General features: G+C 33.4%; 1 protein-coding gene across 1 annotated transcript in view; it reads left to right on the top strand.

Moving 5' to 3' along the window:
• Positions 1-3,664: 3,664 nt before the first annotated feature.
• Positions 3,665-18,603, top strand: part of LOC127701332 (26S proteasome non-ATPase regulatory subunit 7-like) — a 102,719-nt gene continuing 87,780 nt past the window's right edge. The window contains exons 1-2 of the mRNA XM_052205223.1: positions 3,665-3,931; positions 7,485-7,577. Of these exons, the coding sequence (XP_052061183.1) occupies positions 3,757-3,931; positions 7,485-7,577 (268 nt within the window). The 5' untranslated portion in view covers positions 3,665-3,756. The remainder of the gene's footprint in view (positions 3,932-7,484; positions 7,578-18,603) is intronic.

The following is an 18,603-nucleotide window of genomic DNA, read 5'->3' as shown; positions in this document are numbered from 1 at the left end:
TACTTATATATAATATGTATGGGAATAATTCTGATTGTCAATGATAACTTGAATAAATACAAGAAGGTACATTATAATTATTGGTGAGTCTAGGTAACCACCATGCCATCCTCGTGCCTGATGCAGAGAAGCTAGATCCATATTTTGCCTTCGTCAATCAGATCACGAACAGATATTAATGTATCAACATTCTCTACATTAAGTAGTCAAATTAGTTTTTTGCTAGGAATCAAGTGCTTAAGGTTAGGACAGAGTGAGTTAATCATGGAGTACATGCAGTTTCTCCTAGTTAAAGATGATGTGCATGAAAATAAAAAAATGTTTTTCATCATTAATTTCATTTGAGGTGCACCTGAGACAAACTAATACCTTGATATCTACCTTGTTCAATTCTTAGTCTATGTGACGAAATACGCAATCGAGTAAAATTTCTCCTCCACTCAGGGGATCGCAATGAAATAAGATATCTTTCAAGACCAAAATTTGTCTTGAAAGTGCTATAGTTACAGAGCTTTCCATCAGCACAGTTGTGCATTTGGAGTCTCCACTGATCCTCATAAAACGGTACAGAATGTTTGTGTATACAAATTTAAAGCTATAATTGCTTGCAGAAGCTAAACTGTCAAACTCTTTTAGATTCTTTAGAAAGAAGTTTAAGGATCCATACCATGATGGAATTTTTGACTCGTGTAGTAATGTTGACTCTAAATATGCCTCCTTTAGTAATAGAAAAGATGAACCCAAATTTTCAAGCCTGTGTCAGTATCTGATCATAGATTTTGCAATGTCAAAATGCAGATGTAATCTATACCTAGTTCAGAAAGAGTGGCAAAATTTGTCGCCCTTTTGCCAACGCCAAGTAATACAAAATTTATGATCAGTGACATTTTCATGCATTACTCAAACAGACTCGCCGTCTAATGAGAGGAAAGCTTGACATAGCATTTACTTGCAGTTTATGCAAGAACACGACCTGAGAAAATGCTCCTGAGGAATCCAACAGCAAGGACAGCGGGATATGGTACCTTCAATATTTGCTTGATTATATATAGCAGACGATCAAGTTATGTAGAAAGAACACTAAGTTCAACATTCACAGTGGTACAGTCAGTTATGAGAAATCCAACAAAAGCTATTCCCCAAGCATCGCCAGTTAATATACCACACCGAAATAGTTTACCACGTATTCTGTCAACATTGGTACCTAACAGGACATTCAACGTTGCAAGTTTAACACATGAACGGTCATCAATAGAGCAACACATGCAACTAAACTACTGAGCCCATCAATACCTGGTGTGCTGCAGACACATACAGCCATACACAGTTCAACACAAGCTGTAACTCGAGCGTCACCAATATGCACACCACACCGAAACGACGTCCGAAGAGTGCCAATGCGTATAGTGCAACCATTGCCACTAAACAGAACAGTCAATGTGCTTCCTCTATCGCCCTTACCGCATCGTTTGATTTCACTCATTATCAAAAGGAAAACGATGACCAGGAGATTGTTGAAAAGTAAGAGATTCGACTTAGTGCAGTTAGTGCAGTTTTATATAAGATTAAATATGAATATAAATATCACATGGGAAATTTAATTCAGTTGAAACTGACATATTTAAGGTAATAGTTATTCTTATTATCACTATGACAAACTGGTCACGTTCTCTCGCGCTGATGACACAATATAAATATATATATGTTCCAGTTCTCACATACGGTAAAATATCAATATTTTGTTTCTCTCAAAATAATCATAATATAATATTGTTTTTTTTAGATAAATGTAAAATACATGAATTAGAACTATTTCGAATAATAGGCCGAGTTTGTACTGTGCCGAGTTTGACATTTCCCAAGTTTGTAATGTGTCGAGATGTCCTGTATTTAATATGCAAACTCGGCCTTTAACAAACTCTATAAGACTATAAGAAGAATTCGCAGTGGAAGAATTTAAGTAAGACTAGAACACACCCGCGACATCGCGGGTCTGTGATTAAAGTACCTACGCCTTATGTTTAGCCTGGAATTTTAGTATTCGTATTGTCATCTGATAAAGTCATGCTGATTATAGCCTTAGTGCACGGTTTTCTCTGCTTTTAAAATCTTTCTGTTTGAACCCGTCCTGGTTTTCTTACTACAAACGGAAACTACATGGCCTACTTCGATTCGTCAAACTCGGGTTGATGACTAGAGTCAGTGTTAATGCGCGTGTGCGCACCCGGGCTTCCCGAATCGAAGTGAAAACTCTTCTCGAGTTGACTCTCAAAATGGTGGATATAAATATAGCAGCAGTAGTTAGTTTTCTTTTTTATATACGTCGATAATAAACAACATGTTCAAATTTTTAACATTATTGAACTAAAGAACTTTTATCATTTAATCTTTCCCGGCAGTTCTTCCCAGGTCATTACATTCATTTTAAAACTCGTGTTGTAAGTAAAGAGAATGGATTGTCGTAATACATTCACATCTTACTCTTAGCAACTAAAATTCACGAAAATATCTTTTTTCTCTGCTCTATTTATAAACATCACCGACAGTATTTACACACGAAAAATATTTATTCGATTCCCAAAAAAAAAACAAAAAATAATTTCACTAACAGCCCCTTTCTCTGGCTGTATTTTGTAAAATTTTCAAGTAGTCTTTGTATCATACTTTTCTTTGCTGGAGCTGCTTGAGACGCCATTTTGAAACTCTACTAAACCTGCCCCAACCCAGGATTGATGTCGAGTTAACTCGGGTAGGTTCATAAGGTCAAACTCGGGGGGTTCGATTGTCAGTCGAGTAAACTCGACAGACTCTACTAACCCGAGTTGGACGAATCGAAGTAGGCCCATGTGACATATACATATGCAGCTTCCGAAGCCAGTACATAGTTGGAACTTTCATGTTATTCGGTTTTGCTTGTAAAGAGATAGCGAAATGTTTATGTTTGTAAACGATGTCATTTTCCAAAAATTGAGTCAGTTAGAACTGTGACATAATATATCGCAAGTCTCGTAAAATCTCGTGTAGTCCTGTAATTAGGTCATATCATAAGGAAAACCCTACGAGATTCTAATCCCGTTAGTATAATAGGCTATAGGTTGGTTCCCTCCGTAAAATATTCAGTATGCCTTCGGAATATGCAAATATTAAAGTCATCACTGGGACACAATATATTGTATAACAGTCCCAACCATCATGATTAATTTCGTCTAAATAATCAATAAAACACAAAGGATTTGTATAGTAATCCTAAACAAATCCTTGAAAACACTAAAGGAAACCTGTAATTACGTTTTTATAATGTCACTTTATTTTAAAAAAATAAAAAAAACTTATTTATAGCAATACACTAACTTAAACACGATTAAATATTTATTCCACACCAAAACCAATAAAAAGGGTGCGAACAGACCCAGGGTGCGAACGTGTGGGGAGCGAACATTCAAGGGGACGAACGCGAATGGGAGCGAACAGACCCGGATTCGTATAATAGTCCCAGGATTTGTGATTTCCTTTTGCAGAACTTCAATACAAAATTAATGGCAAACATTAATGATATTATTGGCAGCTTTATCAGCAGGGACCAACAAAATCCTCGCCGAGTTCTGTTAGCTCCGACTGACTTATAGGCCGAGTTTGTATAAGGCCGGGTTAAACAGCAGCGCTTCCGACAAAACCGGAAGTTGAATATTTGAGCATGATTCAGTAAATTTTTTTTGTGATAGTGCTATCTTCTACACTACAAAAACTACAGTGAACATGCTACCAACAGACCCTTCTAAAATTTCTAAAGTTGTGGTTCATCCACTCGTTCTTTTGAGTGTGGTAGATCATTTTAATAGAATGGGAAAGGTTGGGAATATGAAAAGAGTTGTCGGAGTCCTTCTTGGGGCAAACCGGCAAGGTGTCCTCGATGTCTCCAATAGTTTTGCAGGTAATATTGCGTTTTGATTCTTTCATCAAATAAATTAAAAGTAAAATACATAGTACCAGGCACAGAAACATATGACGCCCAATAATTTCCAACAGAGATGTTTCTTGCCGGGTCGGAAAACTACTGTCTGTAGTCCATTTTGGGATCAGGTACCGTTTTATGTTTAAATATAATTTACCCTTGAAGCTTCTGTAGGCCTGTGCATAACGTAATTTAATGAGCAATAATATCAAAACATCAAACTAGCTGATTGGAACGCTTTCATGTCGATCCGGCCCCAAGTTGATCCGGCACTAGTCGATCTGTCCCCAATATAAAAATATTTATAAGGAATAAAAATAAAGATATATAGAAATTCAGTGTCATTCATAAATGTTTATGAATTTAATAATTAATATAAAAGGTCGATGGTAAAGAAGTTGGCCTTTGACGAATATATGAATATTAAATTTACATTTATTGGAATATTTTTATGCCCCCGCCGTAGCGGAGGGGGCATTAAGTTTTACCCTTGTCCGTCTGTACGTCCGTACGTCCCAAAATTGGTTTCCGTTCTCTAACTTGAGTTTGCCTAAACCAAATGTTATGAAACTTATACACAATGCTAATATTACCATAAATTACAGATCAAGTTTGAATTTTGGTGGCGTCACTTTAACCGTTCTAGAGTTATGCCCCTTTAGTAATGGAAGAATTCCAAATTTTTTTGTTTCCGTTCTCTAACTAAAGTTTGCCTCAACCAAATGTTATGAAACTTATATACACAATGCTTATTACCACACAATACAGATCAAGTTTGAATTTTGGTGACGTCACTTTAACCATTATCGAGTTATGCCCCTTTATAAATCGAAAAATTGCAAAATTTTTAGTTTCCATTCTGTAACTTAAGTTTGCCCCAATCAAACATTATGAAACCTATACACAACACTTATTACCACAAAACTCAGATCTAGTACAAATTTGAGTACGTCAGTATGTCCCAAAGTTGGTTTCCATTTTGTAACTTTAGTTTGCCTCAATCAAATGTTATGAAACTTATACACAATGCTTTTTACCACAAAATACAGATCAAGTTGAATTTTGGTGGCGTCACTTTAATCATCGAGTTATGCCCCTTTAAAAATCGAAAAATTGCAAAATGTTTAGTTTCCGTTCCGAAACTTAAGTTTGTCCCAACAAAACATTATGAGACCTATACACAATACTTATTACCAAAATACTCAGATCAAGTACAAATTTGGGTAGCGTCACTTTTATTGTTCTTGAGTTATGTCCCTTTATAATGTTGTATGCAAGCGGGGGCATCATTCTCCATTTATCTATTTTAAGACTTTTATGACGTATTTAAATGGGTAACTATGGTTGCAAACTCCATTGGAAATTTGAATTGAGATTATGACCATATCTTGAGGGAAAGAATTTTTTTTTTGGAAAAAGGGGGGAGGTGAAAAAAAAATTGATGGGGGGGACAATTTTTTCTCATTTCAGATTTCAGAAATTTAAAAGAAAATTTCTTCAAATATTTTTTTTGGGGGGGGGGGGTCAATTCCCAACAGCATAGTGTATTGCACAAAAGCCAAAAAAAGGGAGGGTAAATCTTTTTTTTTTGGGGGGGGGGTCAATTAGCAACAGCATAGTGTATTGCACAAAAGCAAAAAATTGAATATAAATTCAAATCATATAACCAATTCTAAGTTCTTTGACTACAGTTATTTTGTGTCAGAAACCTATTATGTATCAAATATTTAATTACAATCCAAATTCAGACCTGTATCAAGCGCGAATATTGTGTCCATTTTTGTCCCAACTGTTCAGGGTTGGACCTCTTCGGTCGTATCCAGCTGCGCTCGGCGAAGCAATTTATTGTAGTTTCAGGACAATAACTTGTGTAAGTGTATGGATCTCTCTGGAATTGTACCACGAGGTTCCAAATCACAATGGGAAGGCTTGGAATGAGTTTGGGGGTAATTGCCCCAAATGTTCAGGAATTAGGGGCAAAAAAGGGGCCAGAAACAAGCATTTTTCTAGTTTCCAGACAATAACTTGTGTATGGATCTCTCTGAATTTGTAATCCAAGGTTCCCTACCACAAAGGGAAGGCTGGGATTGAGTTTGGTGGTAATTACTCCAAGGGGGAGGGGTAAAAAAGTTTGGAGGAGATTTTTTTCAAATTTTTTTGGAGGTTTCATATTTTTTTTCTTCAAGATTTTTTCAAATTTCAACTTTTTTTCAAAACTTTTCTGGTGGGGGGGGGGGGGGGGGGGGGGGGGGGAATGGAATTTTTTCATATTTTTTTTTTTTTTTTCTAAAAATTTTCCATTTTTACATTGATTATTTCTGATTTATATATAGAGCAACAAATACTGATATGGCAGGAGATACACACCAAACAGCGTGTGTAAATTATTATATATAACAGATTAACAGTATTGCACAATAACAAGAAATCTTCAATTGCACAGTATTGCCCAATAGCAAGAAATCTTTAATTGCATAGTATTGCGCAATAGCAAGAAATCTTCACTTGCACAGTATTGCGCAATAGCAAGAAATCTTCAGTTGTGCAGTATTGCGCAATAGCAAGAAATCTTCAATTGCACAGTATTGCGCAATAGCAAGAAATCTTCAATTGCACAATAGCACAGTATTGCGCAATAGCAAGAAATCTTCAATTACACAGTATTGCGCAATAGTAAGAAATCTTCAATTGCACAGTATTGCCCAATAGCAAGAAACCTTTAATTGCACAGTATTGCACAATAGCACAGTATTGCACAATAGCACATTATTTCGCAATAGCACAGTATTGCGCAATATCACAATAATGAGCAAGAGCACAGTATTGCACAATAGATAGAAATCTTTAATTGAACAGTATTGCGCAATAGCAAGAAATCTTCAATTTAAAATAAATACAAATCTTTTAACCAATTTCAATGGGATTAATTTAAAGTCTTTAATTTTTGGGGGTTCTAACCTTGTATTATAACTATTTTGGATATTGGGCCCCATTTTTAAATTGGTCTACATTGAGGTCAAAAGGGTCCCAAATTAAACTTTGTTTGATTTCATCAAAAACTGAATTAATGCGGGTGTACGATATGTTGAATCTTATTGTGCATTTAGATTTTTTATTTTGGGCCCTGTTTTCAAATAAGTCCATATTAAGGTTTGAAGGGTCTAAAATTAAACTTTGTATGATTTCAACTAAAATTAAATTTTTGGTGTTTTTTATATGCTGAATCTAACCATGTTGTTAAATTTTGGATATCAGACCATTCTAGGTAAATTAAATGTCCTATTTCAAATTTTTAAGCTCTTTGACCACATTTATTTTGTGTCAGAAACCTATATTATGTCAAAAATTTGATCACAATCCAAATTCAGACAGTATCAAGCTTGAATATTGTGTCCAAACTTGCCCCAACTGTTCAAGGTTCGACCTCTACGGTCGTATCAGGTTGTGCTCAGCGAAGCATTTTATTGAATAATTTATTTACAAATAAAATATGTGTTATGTTATTGTTTGTATTAAATTTCTTATTTTACAGTTCCATTTGATGAAGATGACAAAGACAGATCCGTGTGGTTTTTGGACCATGACTATTTAGAAAACATGTATAGCATGTTTAAAAAGGTCAATGGTACGTTTAATTAAATTCGTATGAAATGAATACATTCTGATCAATATTAGAAAATATTTCAGTCAATGTACATGTATATACTGTGGATTCATTTATTTTCCTGTGTACTTATTTTCGTGGATATTTGATTTTGTGGTTTTGTCAAAGTTCGCATATACGGCTTAATTTGTGTAATAATTCTTTGAAATTAATTCATCTTTATTATAATTAAAACTTCATGATTAAAGTAAAAAACAGCATTTTTTGCTGCATATTTATCTAATTAAAAAAAAATTCATCAGTGATTTTTTCATAAAAATTGGAACAAATAATCTTCATACAGTATCTAATAATGCTTCCAAAAAATATTTGAGCCAGCCGGACATTTTTTTGTTGTCTTATCCCGATTTTAATCCCTTAAGACTTAGCAACAAATGAGGATTTTTTTTACTCTCTTTTGTGTTTTGAGCAAAAACTAAAGAAGATTGAGAGAAATTAAACAGACTAAATGATCAGCAATACAAGATCAACAAAAGAGAGATTTTTGTCATGAATTCTATTTTTGTCTACAATGTTGGAGAGTGTCCTTTGTTGAATATGCACATAGACCAAGGTGAGTGACACAGGCTCTTTAGAGCCTCTAGTTTGTTGTTATTGGCTTTGAACTAGCTGTCAGTAACTTTGAGTACTCTCAGATATGTACTTAATGTCTGTTTTGTTGTAGGAAGTTATAAATACCCTGCCAAGTCCTGTCTGTGTTCTTGTGATCTGATGAGTTCAAAAGCCATTATAAATTGATTTTTATGCGCCCGTTTACGGGACATATTATGGTATACCTCTGTCCGTCAGTCGTCAACATGTTGGACAATAACTCAAAAACGCTTTAACCAATTTGTATGAAACTTTTGTGAATTGTTTATATCTATTGACATGAGCTCCCTTTCGATTTTTATAAATTTAGAATTTACGTTCACGAGTTATGGGGTTTTATTCATTAAAAAAGAGGAATTTTCTAGTTTTCAGACAATAACTCAAAAATGCTTTTAAGTATAAGCAGTTTTCATGAAACTTTGGTGAATTGTTTATATCTATTGACGTACATGACGTAAGCTCCCTTTTGATTTTCATAAATTTTAGAGTTTACGTTTCGGAGTATATCTATTAAAATAACCTCCCTTTAGTTTTCTGATATGACATTGAGGAGTTATGAAACTTTATTCTTTGAAAAAGCGACTGGCGTATCATGTGCTCATGGCGCAGCTCTTTATTATAATTTGTTCTTATGTTGTACTGATTCACTGCTTTCCCAGGTTAAGGGGAGGGTTGGGCGCACGCTAACATGTTTAACCCCGCCACATTCTGTATGTGCCTGTAATTCAGTGGTTGTCGTTTGTTGCTATATATCATATTTGTATTTCGTTCATTGTTGTTTTACATAAATCAGGCCGTTAGTTTTCTCATTGAATTGTTTTACATTTGTCATTTTGGGGCCTTTTATAGCTGACTATGCAGTATGGGTTTTGCTCATTGTCGAAGGCCGTACGGTGACCTATAGTTGTTAACTTCTATGTCATTTGGTCTCTTGTGGAGAGTTGTCTCATTGGCAATTATACCACATCTTATTTTTATATTCAAAATTGTGAACACTGATATTGATATTGATTGGATAAAAGATTATTTGCAGTGGACAGAATATTAACATTTTTATTATACCTTATCCTGCGCATGCTTTAAGATTAGAAACTATATAAGATGTACAAGTTTTGCTGCTGGCTATAAATAAAATTAAAAAATCCAAATCCAGAAATGAATTTAAAACATAAATAAAAGAAGAATGTGTCTGAGGACCTGAATGCCCCCGCTCAAGATTTGCAATGAAAACGGATGGACAGACGGAAGGAAAGACAGTCGCTCAAAGGTAACACTTAATGCCCCCATCCTCTACGGAGGGAGCATAACAATGCAAAGAAAACTGAACAAAAAGCTGAAATGCAATATGATATCATACAGTTCACATTATTTCTGTCGATAGAAGTTGGTAAATTTTTTTCTTCAATTTGAATTCAAAAGTGCTACAAATAAACGCTGAGTTTCAACAAATGGAAAGAGTCCTTTATTAGTCCCCAACCGACAAAGTTGAAGGGACTATAGGTTTGCACTCCGTCCATCTGTCTGTCTGTCCATCCGTCAGTCAGTCCAGCAAATCAGTTTTCCACACTTGCTTTTTGCTTGAAGATATTGATTTGATATTTGGTATATAGTTTTATAATGACCAGTTACAGATCAAATTTGAATTTTATTTCAGTCTGATGATTTTGTGCAGAGTAATGGTCCTTGCACTTCAAAATTTACACAAGTAATTAGTTTTCTGCACTCTTTTTCTTCATGCTTGAAGATATTGATTTGATGTTTGGTATATAGTTCGACCATGACAAGTTACATATCAAGTTCGAATTTTGTTCGGGTCTGATGATTGTGTGCAGAGTTATGGTCCTTGGACTTCGAAAATTTACACAAATAATCAGTTTTCCGCACTTTCATTTGGTTATGCTTGAAGATCTATTGATTTGATATATATGGTATAAAGTTTTACCATGACAAGTTACAGATCAAGTTCAAATTTTGTTAGGTTTGGATGATTTTTTTGCAGATTTATGGTCCTAGGACTTAGAAAATTCAAGCAAATAATCAGTTTTCCACACTTTTTTCGTCATGCTTGAAGATATTGATTTGATATTTTACCTTTCATGAGTTATGGCCCTTTATAAACATAAAAATTGCTAAATTTTTTGTTTCCATTCTCTAACTTTTGTTTGCCTCAACCAAATATTATAAAACTTATACACAATGCTTATTACCACAAAACACAGATCAAGTTTGAAATTGGGTGGCGTCACTTTTACCTTTCTTGAGTTATGCCCCTATATAAATGGAAAAATTGCTAAATCTGTTGTTTCCATTCTCTAACTTTAGTTTGCCTCAACCAAATGTTATGAAACTTATACACAATGCTTATAATCACAAAAAACGGTCTTAATAATGTGAGTCCTGCATCTGTATGTGGAAGTTGACTTGTGCATATTTACAAGTCTGTAGACACATTTTCTATTTATTTTACGAAAATTTGCATACAAGCTATTTTTCACTTAGTTAATTCAAATATGTAATAAAAAATAGACCTTCATGTGCTAAATTTTGAGATAAATGGGGTTGAAAATTTAGACATTTACTTAAAATTTCTGTTTCTTGGTTTTTCTATCCTTTAGACAGACATACTTAAATTTTTTGTTACAAAAGATAAACACATTCGATTTTTGTAAAACGTTTTGGAATATTTTCTTTAGAAAAGTTTGCTCTTAATTTGTGTAATAATTCTTTGAAAGTAATTTTTATTAAAACTTCATGATTATAGTAAAAAACTGCATTTTTGCTGAATATTTATCTAATTAAAAAAAAATTCATCGGTGATTTTTTCATAAAAATTGGAACAAATAATCTTCATACAGAACTTATGATTTTCTAATCATTTGTCATTTAAAAGAAAAGGGGTCCATGTACTTGTTTTCAAGGTAATGATTAAAATCCCTTGAAAAATGCATCTTTTTGCGATATGTCGCAGTTTGACGTCGCGAAAAATAACATAATACGTTAGCAACGTCTCCTGTAACTATCTTATGTCCTTAAATGACTTGAATACAGTAAATTCAGAAATTATTGGGTGCATTTGTTATTGGGATTTTTGAAGAAAGGACAAAAATGCGAGGTTTAATGATTGCAATTTCAGGAAAATCTGCATAGTATTAGATATCAGAATATGAGTTCTTATTATTGCGATAATCACTAAGTTGCATTATTTGCATTAATAAAAACCTCACAATAATTTCTGAATTTAAAGTATTTAGTTTGTCAAACTCTGCACTCTTCATTTCCTAGGCCTAAATGTGGTTGAAATTACTTTCACCAAAAATCTTTATTTTAGGTCCACAACAAAAATAGATTATTACCATTTCAGAAAAAGTTGCATACAGATATACATGTACATGTATCAGATATCAGAATGCGAGTTTGTATCATTGCAATAAGTTATTATTCACATTAATAGAAACCATTAATAATTTTTGAATTTACAGTACATTGTTAGTGGCCCAAAATATCAAACTGGAATCACTTCATCAATCCTTTAAATTAGGGAACTTAAATGAATTGTGTTGACACAAAACTGTGGACAATTACAAACATAATGACACCATTTATACAACCAAATTTTATTGTTGATACATATTGATTAATGTATATAAATTGAAATCTCAAAATGGCAACATGTAAATCATTGCAGAATTAATTTTTTTCAAATGATTGAATGTGTGTTAGTCATCAGATGATCTACTTCAAATAACCCATAGTTAAATAAGGAGATGTGGTATGATTGCCAATGAGACAACTATCCACCAGAGTTCAAATAATGTGGCTGTAAGTAGTTTTAAGTCACTGTACAGACATCAACAATGAACAAAACCGGTACATCGTTTTCAGCCAGCAAGGGAAAAAGAGAGAGTTGTAGCTTGGTGGCATTCCAGTGGGGGCTTACAAGGTACTCTAGACTCAGAAAAAAAAATAGAGACCAGAAAAGACAGGACTTAGCCGCTTGACTATGTATAAAGTGTCCCCTTACTTTACCTTAGAGATGCTGCTTTATACTTAGAAAAGAAAGATGTTGGGGACTTAGCCAGAGTGAGCAGAAAATGAGACATAGGAACAACAGAGTACAATTTTTGTAGATGTATGGCCAATATATATATATATATAAACTAGTCTAAATTGAAAACAACGTTCAAACCTATGATTGCGTTGGATAAAAACCGACATTTTTATACGTTTATACAAATTTGTACACCATATCCGGATTTCGACAATTAATGTCTCTTCAGTGATGTTAGGGATCGAAACGGTATTTGGAAGGCCATATAATTTTCTTCAATTTAGGATAGACTCCTGAATTTTAAAGAGTCGAAATAGGATGAACGGATCATATAAACCCTAAGGAAAATATAATACAAGCCCAAACGAAAAAATATAAACTAGTCTAAATTGAAAACAACGTTCAAACCTATGATTGCGTTGGATAAAAACCGACATTTTTATACGTGTGCATGTAAAACATATTTCTTGGTAGAGGGGTCTAAATACAGCACAAACAACATTTTCCAAAAGACCAAAAGAGTGAAAAAGTATATTATATATATATATAAGTCTAAATTCAAAACAATGTTTAAACCTATGATTGCATTGGATAAAAACTGCAATTTTTATACGTGTGCATGTAAAACAAATTTCTTGGTAGAGGGGTCTAAATATAGCACAACATTTTCCAAAAGACCAAAAAAGTGAAAAAGTATATTTTAACAAAACGCATTTGACTAGCAGGTCGAACAACGGATGTTCTTAAACCCTGTTGACTGCCATGGCAATTGCCAAATAAACGGATCACCAGATGTAACAAAATGGATCTTAATTATTAATTTAATACCAAACAGAAAACAATGAACTTGGGGAAAAGATGGTATACCGCAAACATGAGGTGCAAAAATTTGTACACCATATCCGGATTTCGACAATTAATGTCTCATCTGTGATGTTAGGAATCGAAACGGTATTTGGAAGGCCATATAATTTACCTCAATTTAGGATAGACTCTTGAATTTTGAAGAGTCGAAATAGGATGAACGGATTATATAAACTCGAAGGCAAATATAATACAAGCCCAAACGAAAATATATATATATATATATATATATAAACAAGTCTAAATTGAAAACAACGTTCAAACCTATGATTGTGTTGGATAAAAACCGACATTTTTATACTTGTGCATGCAAAACAAATTTCTTGATAGAGGGGACTAAGTACAGCACAAACAACATTTTCCAAAAGACCAATAAGTGAAAAAGTATATTTTAACAAAACACATTTGACTAACAGGTCGAACAACAGATGTTCTTAAACCCTGCTGACTTCCATTGGCGATTGCCAAATAAACGGATCACAAGATGTTACAAAATGGATCTTTTAAAATTTAAAAATTTAATACCAAACAGAAAACAATAAACTTGCGGAAAAGATGGTATACCGCAAACAAAAGATGCAAAAATTAGTACACCATATCCTATTTCAACAATTAATGTCTCTTCAGTGATGTTAGGGATCGAAACGGTATTTGGAAGGCCATATAATTTACCTCAATTTAGGATAGACTCTGAATTTTGAAGATCGAAATATTAGAAATAGGATGAACGGATCATATTAACCTGAAGGAAAATATAATACAAGCCCAAACGAAAAAATATAAACAAGTCTAAATTGAAAACTATATATATATATATATAAACAAGTCTAAATTGAAAACAACGTTCAAACCTATGACTGCCTTGGATAAAAACTGCAATTTATACGTGTGCATGCAAAACAAATTTCTTAGTAGAGGAGTCTAAATACAGCACAAACAACATTTTCCAAAAGACCAAAAAAGTGAAAAAGTATATTTTAACAAAACGCATTTGACTAGCAGGTCGAACAACGGATGTTCTTAAACCCTGTTGACTACCATTGGCGATTGCCAAATAAACGGATCACCAGATGTTACAAAATGGATCTTAATTATTAATTTAATACCAAATAGAAAACAATAAACTTGCGGAAAAGATGGTATACCGCAAACAATAGGTGCAAAAATTAGTACACCATATCCGGATTTCGACAATTAATGTCTCTTCAGTGATGTTAGGAATCGAAACGGTATTTGGAAGGCCATATTATTTACCTCAATTGAGGATGGACTCTTGAGTTTCGAAGAGTCGAAATAGGATGAAGGGATCATATAAACCCGAAGGCAAATATAATACAAGCCCAAGCGAAAAAATATAAACAAGTCTAAATTGAAAACAACGTTCAAACATATATATACAAGTCTAAATTGAAAACAATGTTCAAAACTATGATTGTGTTGGATAAAAACCGCAATTTTTATACGTGTGCATGCAAAACAAATTTCTTAGTAGAGGGGTCTAAATACAGCACAAACAACATTTTCCAAAAGACCAAAAAAGTGAAAAAGTATATTTGAACAAAACGCATTTGACTAGCAGGTCGAACAACGGCTGTTCTTAAACCCTGCTGACTTCCATTGGCGATTGCCAAATAAACGGATCACCAGATGTAACAAAATGGATCTTAATTAAAGATATATATATATATATATATATATATAGGCCAATCTGCCAGCTTTACATTCGCCTATGAAGATTGATGCCTAGGTTGGGAATTGAACCCACGTACGTCTACTCCATTGTTCTCTATGAACATGTAAATATTATAAATGCAAAAAATGCAGCTCTAATGTGAACATGGTAAATTGACATCATTGTAGCCTTAATTTTTTACAGGGACATATAGCTAGACTGTTTTTTTTTAGGCAAAATGTATTATATAACTCTTGAAAGCAATAAAATACCATCAGTAAATACTAATTATATTTACTGTTAAACAATAAGAACAAAAAAGTGGTCATTACTTAGTAAACATTGGAATCCACAATTTTGACATAGGAAACCAACACTTTTTATACGACCCAAATTTATTTGCGTTCGTATTATGTTATGGTGGTGTCTGCGTCTGCATCTGAAGACATTTTGGTTCGCAGACAATAACTTGAGTATAAGTGCATGGATCTCTATGAAAATTTAGCACAAGGTTCCATACCACTAAAGGATGGTTGGGATTGTTTTTGGAAACTATTGTCCTAGCGGTTTTGTAATGAGGGGCCAAAAAAGGTCAGTTTTACTGGTTCATAGAAAATAAATTGGTTCACAGACAATAACTTTAGTATAAGTGTATGGATGTGTAAGAAATTTTAGCACAAGGTTCCATACCACAATAGGATGGTTGGGATTGATTTTTGGGGTTATTGTCGTAGCCGTTTTGTAATTAGGGGCCAGAAAGGGGCCAAAAACAATTATTTGTCTGGTTTTAAGACAATAACTTGAGTAAAAGTGTATATACATGTATCTCTGTTAAATTTTAGCAGAAGGTTCCACACCACAATAGGAAGGTTGGGATTAATTTTGGGGGTTATTGTCATAGCTGTTTAGGAATTAGGGGCCAAAAAGGGCCTAACAAAAACAATTATTTGTCTGGTTCAGAGACAATAACTTGAGTATAAGTGTATGGATCTCTATTAAATTTAAGCACAAGGTTCCATACCACAATAGGAAGGTTGGGGTTTATTTTGGGGTTATTGTTGTAGCTGTTTAGTAATTAGGGACCAACAAGGGGTCAAAAACAAGCATTTTTTCATGTTTCAGGACAATAATTTGTGTATGAGAGTATGGATCTCTATTAAATTTTACCACAAGGTTCCATACTTCAAAAGGAAATCATGGTTTAGTTAAAAGGGGCCAAAAATCATTCTTTTGTAATACTTTGTATAAATTGCTAATTTCTTTAGCAATTTCAAAGGGGTTTAATTCAAAGTCTTGAGTTCTTTCATTTGGGTTCTTTAATATGCTGAATCTAATTCATTATTTTTTATTTGGATTTTCGGTCTGTTTTTGAATTGATCCATATTAAGGTTCAAAGGGTCCAAAATTAAACTTTGTTTGATTTCTTCAAAAATTGAATTATTGGTGTTCTTTGATATGCTGAATCTAACCATGTATTTAGATTTTTAATTTTGGGGCCTGTTTTCAAATTGGTCCACATTAAGGTCCAAAGGGTCCTAAATTAAACTTTGATTTAAAAAAAAATGAATGGTTGGGGTTCTTTGATATATATGCTATATCTAAACTTGTATTTAGATTTGTGATTTTGGGCTCAGTATTCAAATTGGTCTAAATTGGGGTCCAAAATAGAACTTTGTTTGATTTCATCAAAAAATTGAATTATTGGTGTTATTTGATATGCCCAATCCAACAGTGTTTTAGATGTTTGATTTTGGGCTTGGTTTTTAAAGTTGGTCCAAATTTGGGTCCAAAATTAAACTTTGTTTGATTTCATCAAAAATTAAATTATTGGTGTTTTCTAATATGTGCAATCTAACAGTGTTTTTAATTTTTATACGCCCGTTTAAGGGACGTATAATGATATACCGTTGTCCGTCCGTCCGTCGTCTACATGTTGGACAATAACTGAAAAACGCTTTAACCAATTTGCATGAAACTTTAGTGAATTGTTTAAATCTATTGACGTGAGCTCCCTTTTGATTTTTATAAACTTTAGATTTTACGTTTCCGAGTTATGGGGTGTTATTCATTAAAAAAGGGGGATTTTCAAGTTTTTCGACAATAACTCAAAAATGCTTTGAGCAGTTTTCATGAAACTTTGGTGAATTGTTTATATCTATTGACGTAAGCTTCCTTTTGATTTTTATAAATCTTAGATTTTACGTTTCCGAGTTATGAGGTTTTATTATGCCCCTGTCGTAGTGGAGAGGGCATTAAGTTTTACCCTTGTCCGTTTGTACGTCCATCCCAAAATTGGTTTCCGTTCTCCAACTTTAGTTTGCCTCAACCAAATGATATGAAACTTATACACAATGCTTAATACCACAAAACACAGATCAAGTTTGAATTTTGGTGGCTTCACTTTTACCGTTCTAGAGTTACGCCCCTTTACAAATTGAAAAATTGTTGAATTTTTCGTTTCTGTTCTCTAATTTTAGTTTGCCTCAACCAAATGTTTGTTTGTTATTCTGTTTAAACTAATTTTCTGAATGCTAAAATGCTAAATATATATAATTTTTTTTTTTTTGATGAAGCGAACTCCTTTTAAACAAAGCTTATATTGTGTATTAATGAACATGTATTTAGATTTTTGATTTTGGGCCCAGTTTTCAAGTTGGTACAATTCGGGGTCCAAAATTAAACTTTGTTTGATTTCAACATAAATTGAATATATATGGGGTTCTTTGAAATGCTAAATTTAAACATGTATTTAAATTTGGATTTTTGGGCCCATTTTCAAGTTGGTCCAAATCGGGGTCCGAAATTAAACTTGGTTTGATTTCAACAAAAATTGAATATATAGGGTGAAATGTTGAATCTAACCGTGTATTTAGATTTTGGATTTTGGGCTCTGTTATCAAATTGGTCCACAATGAGGTCCAAAGGGTCCTAAAATAAACTTTTGTTTGATTTCATCAACTTCATCATTCATTCTTTCCATGTATTTAGATTTTGGATATTGGACCATAATAGGTAAATGTCCAATTTCAAATTTTTCACTTCTTTGACCCCATTCATTTTGTGTCACAAACCTATGCTGTGTCAAATATTCAATCACAATCCAAATTCAGAGCTGTTTTAAGCTTATATGTTGTGTCCATACTTGCCCCAAATGTTCAGGGTTCGACCTCTGAGGTTGTATCAGGCTGCAGCCAGCGGAGCATTTTATTCCGTCTTGGATTTAAGGATATATTGCGCCCATTGCCAGCATATCATGCATAATCAGTCGTGTGAAAATATATATCTTTTAATTTGTTTTCTACACTTACATGACTTACTATTCTATATATGTTTCAATTAATTTTATGTTTTAATTTCCTAAAGAATGGGACATCGTTCAAAGAGACGACGAAAAAAAATGTAGGTGGCACTGTTTATGGGCGTAAACATTTTACATACAAGTACTTTTTGTGTCGATAGATTGACCTTTATCTGTCAGATCCAGGCATTTGCCGTTCAACTGAATGTGTGCATTCAATGAATGAACATTTGCCTAATAGGTTATAAAGATGATCTGCTATCCACTGTTATACATATATTGATATGATATAAAGCAGCACTCCAGATTATAATGATAGTAAGATGATGCATATAAGTGAAGTGTATTGAAACAACAGTGAGATTAAAATCCCTATCATTTATTCATTAACCAACTTTAACAGATCTTGAGGTCATCCGAGTAGACAGTACTTCAGTACTTTGATTTTCTTAAGGCCTTCACATATTGAGCTGATTTATAGCATGTGAGTCTACTATGATGAGTTACAGACCAA

Source organism: Mytilus californianus, unplaced genomic scaffold (genome assembly GCF_021869535.1).
Source record: "Mytilus californianus isolate M0D057914Y unplaced genomic scaffold, xbMytCali1.0.p SCAF_5, whole genome shotgun sequence".
NCBI classification, from domain to species: domain Eukaryota; kingdom Metazoa; phylum Mollusca; class Bivalvia; order Mytilida; family Mytilidae; genus Mytilus; species Mytilus californianus.
The sequence above is the reverse complement of the archived record's forward strand: the minus strand, read 5'-3'. Positions and strand labels throughout refer to the sequence as shown.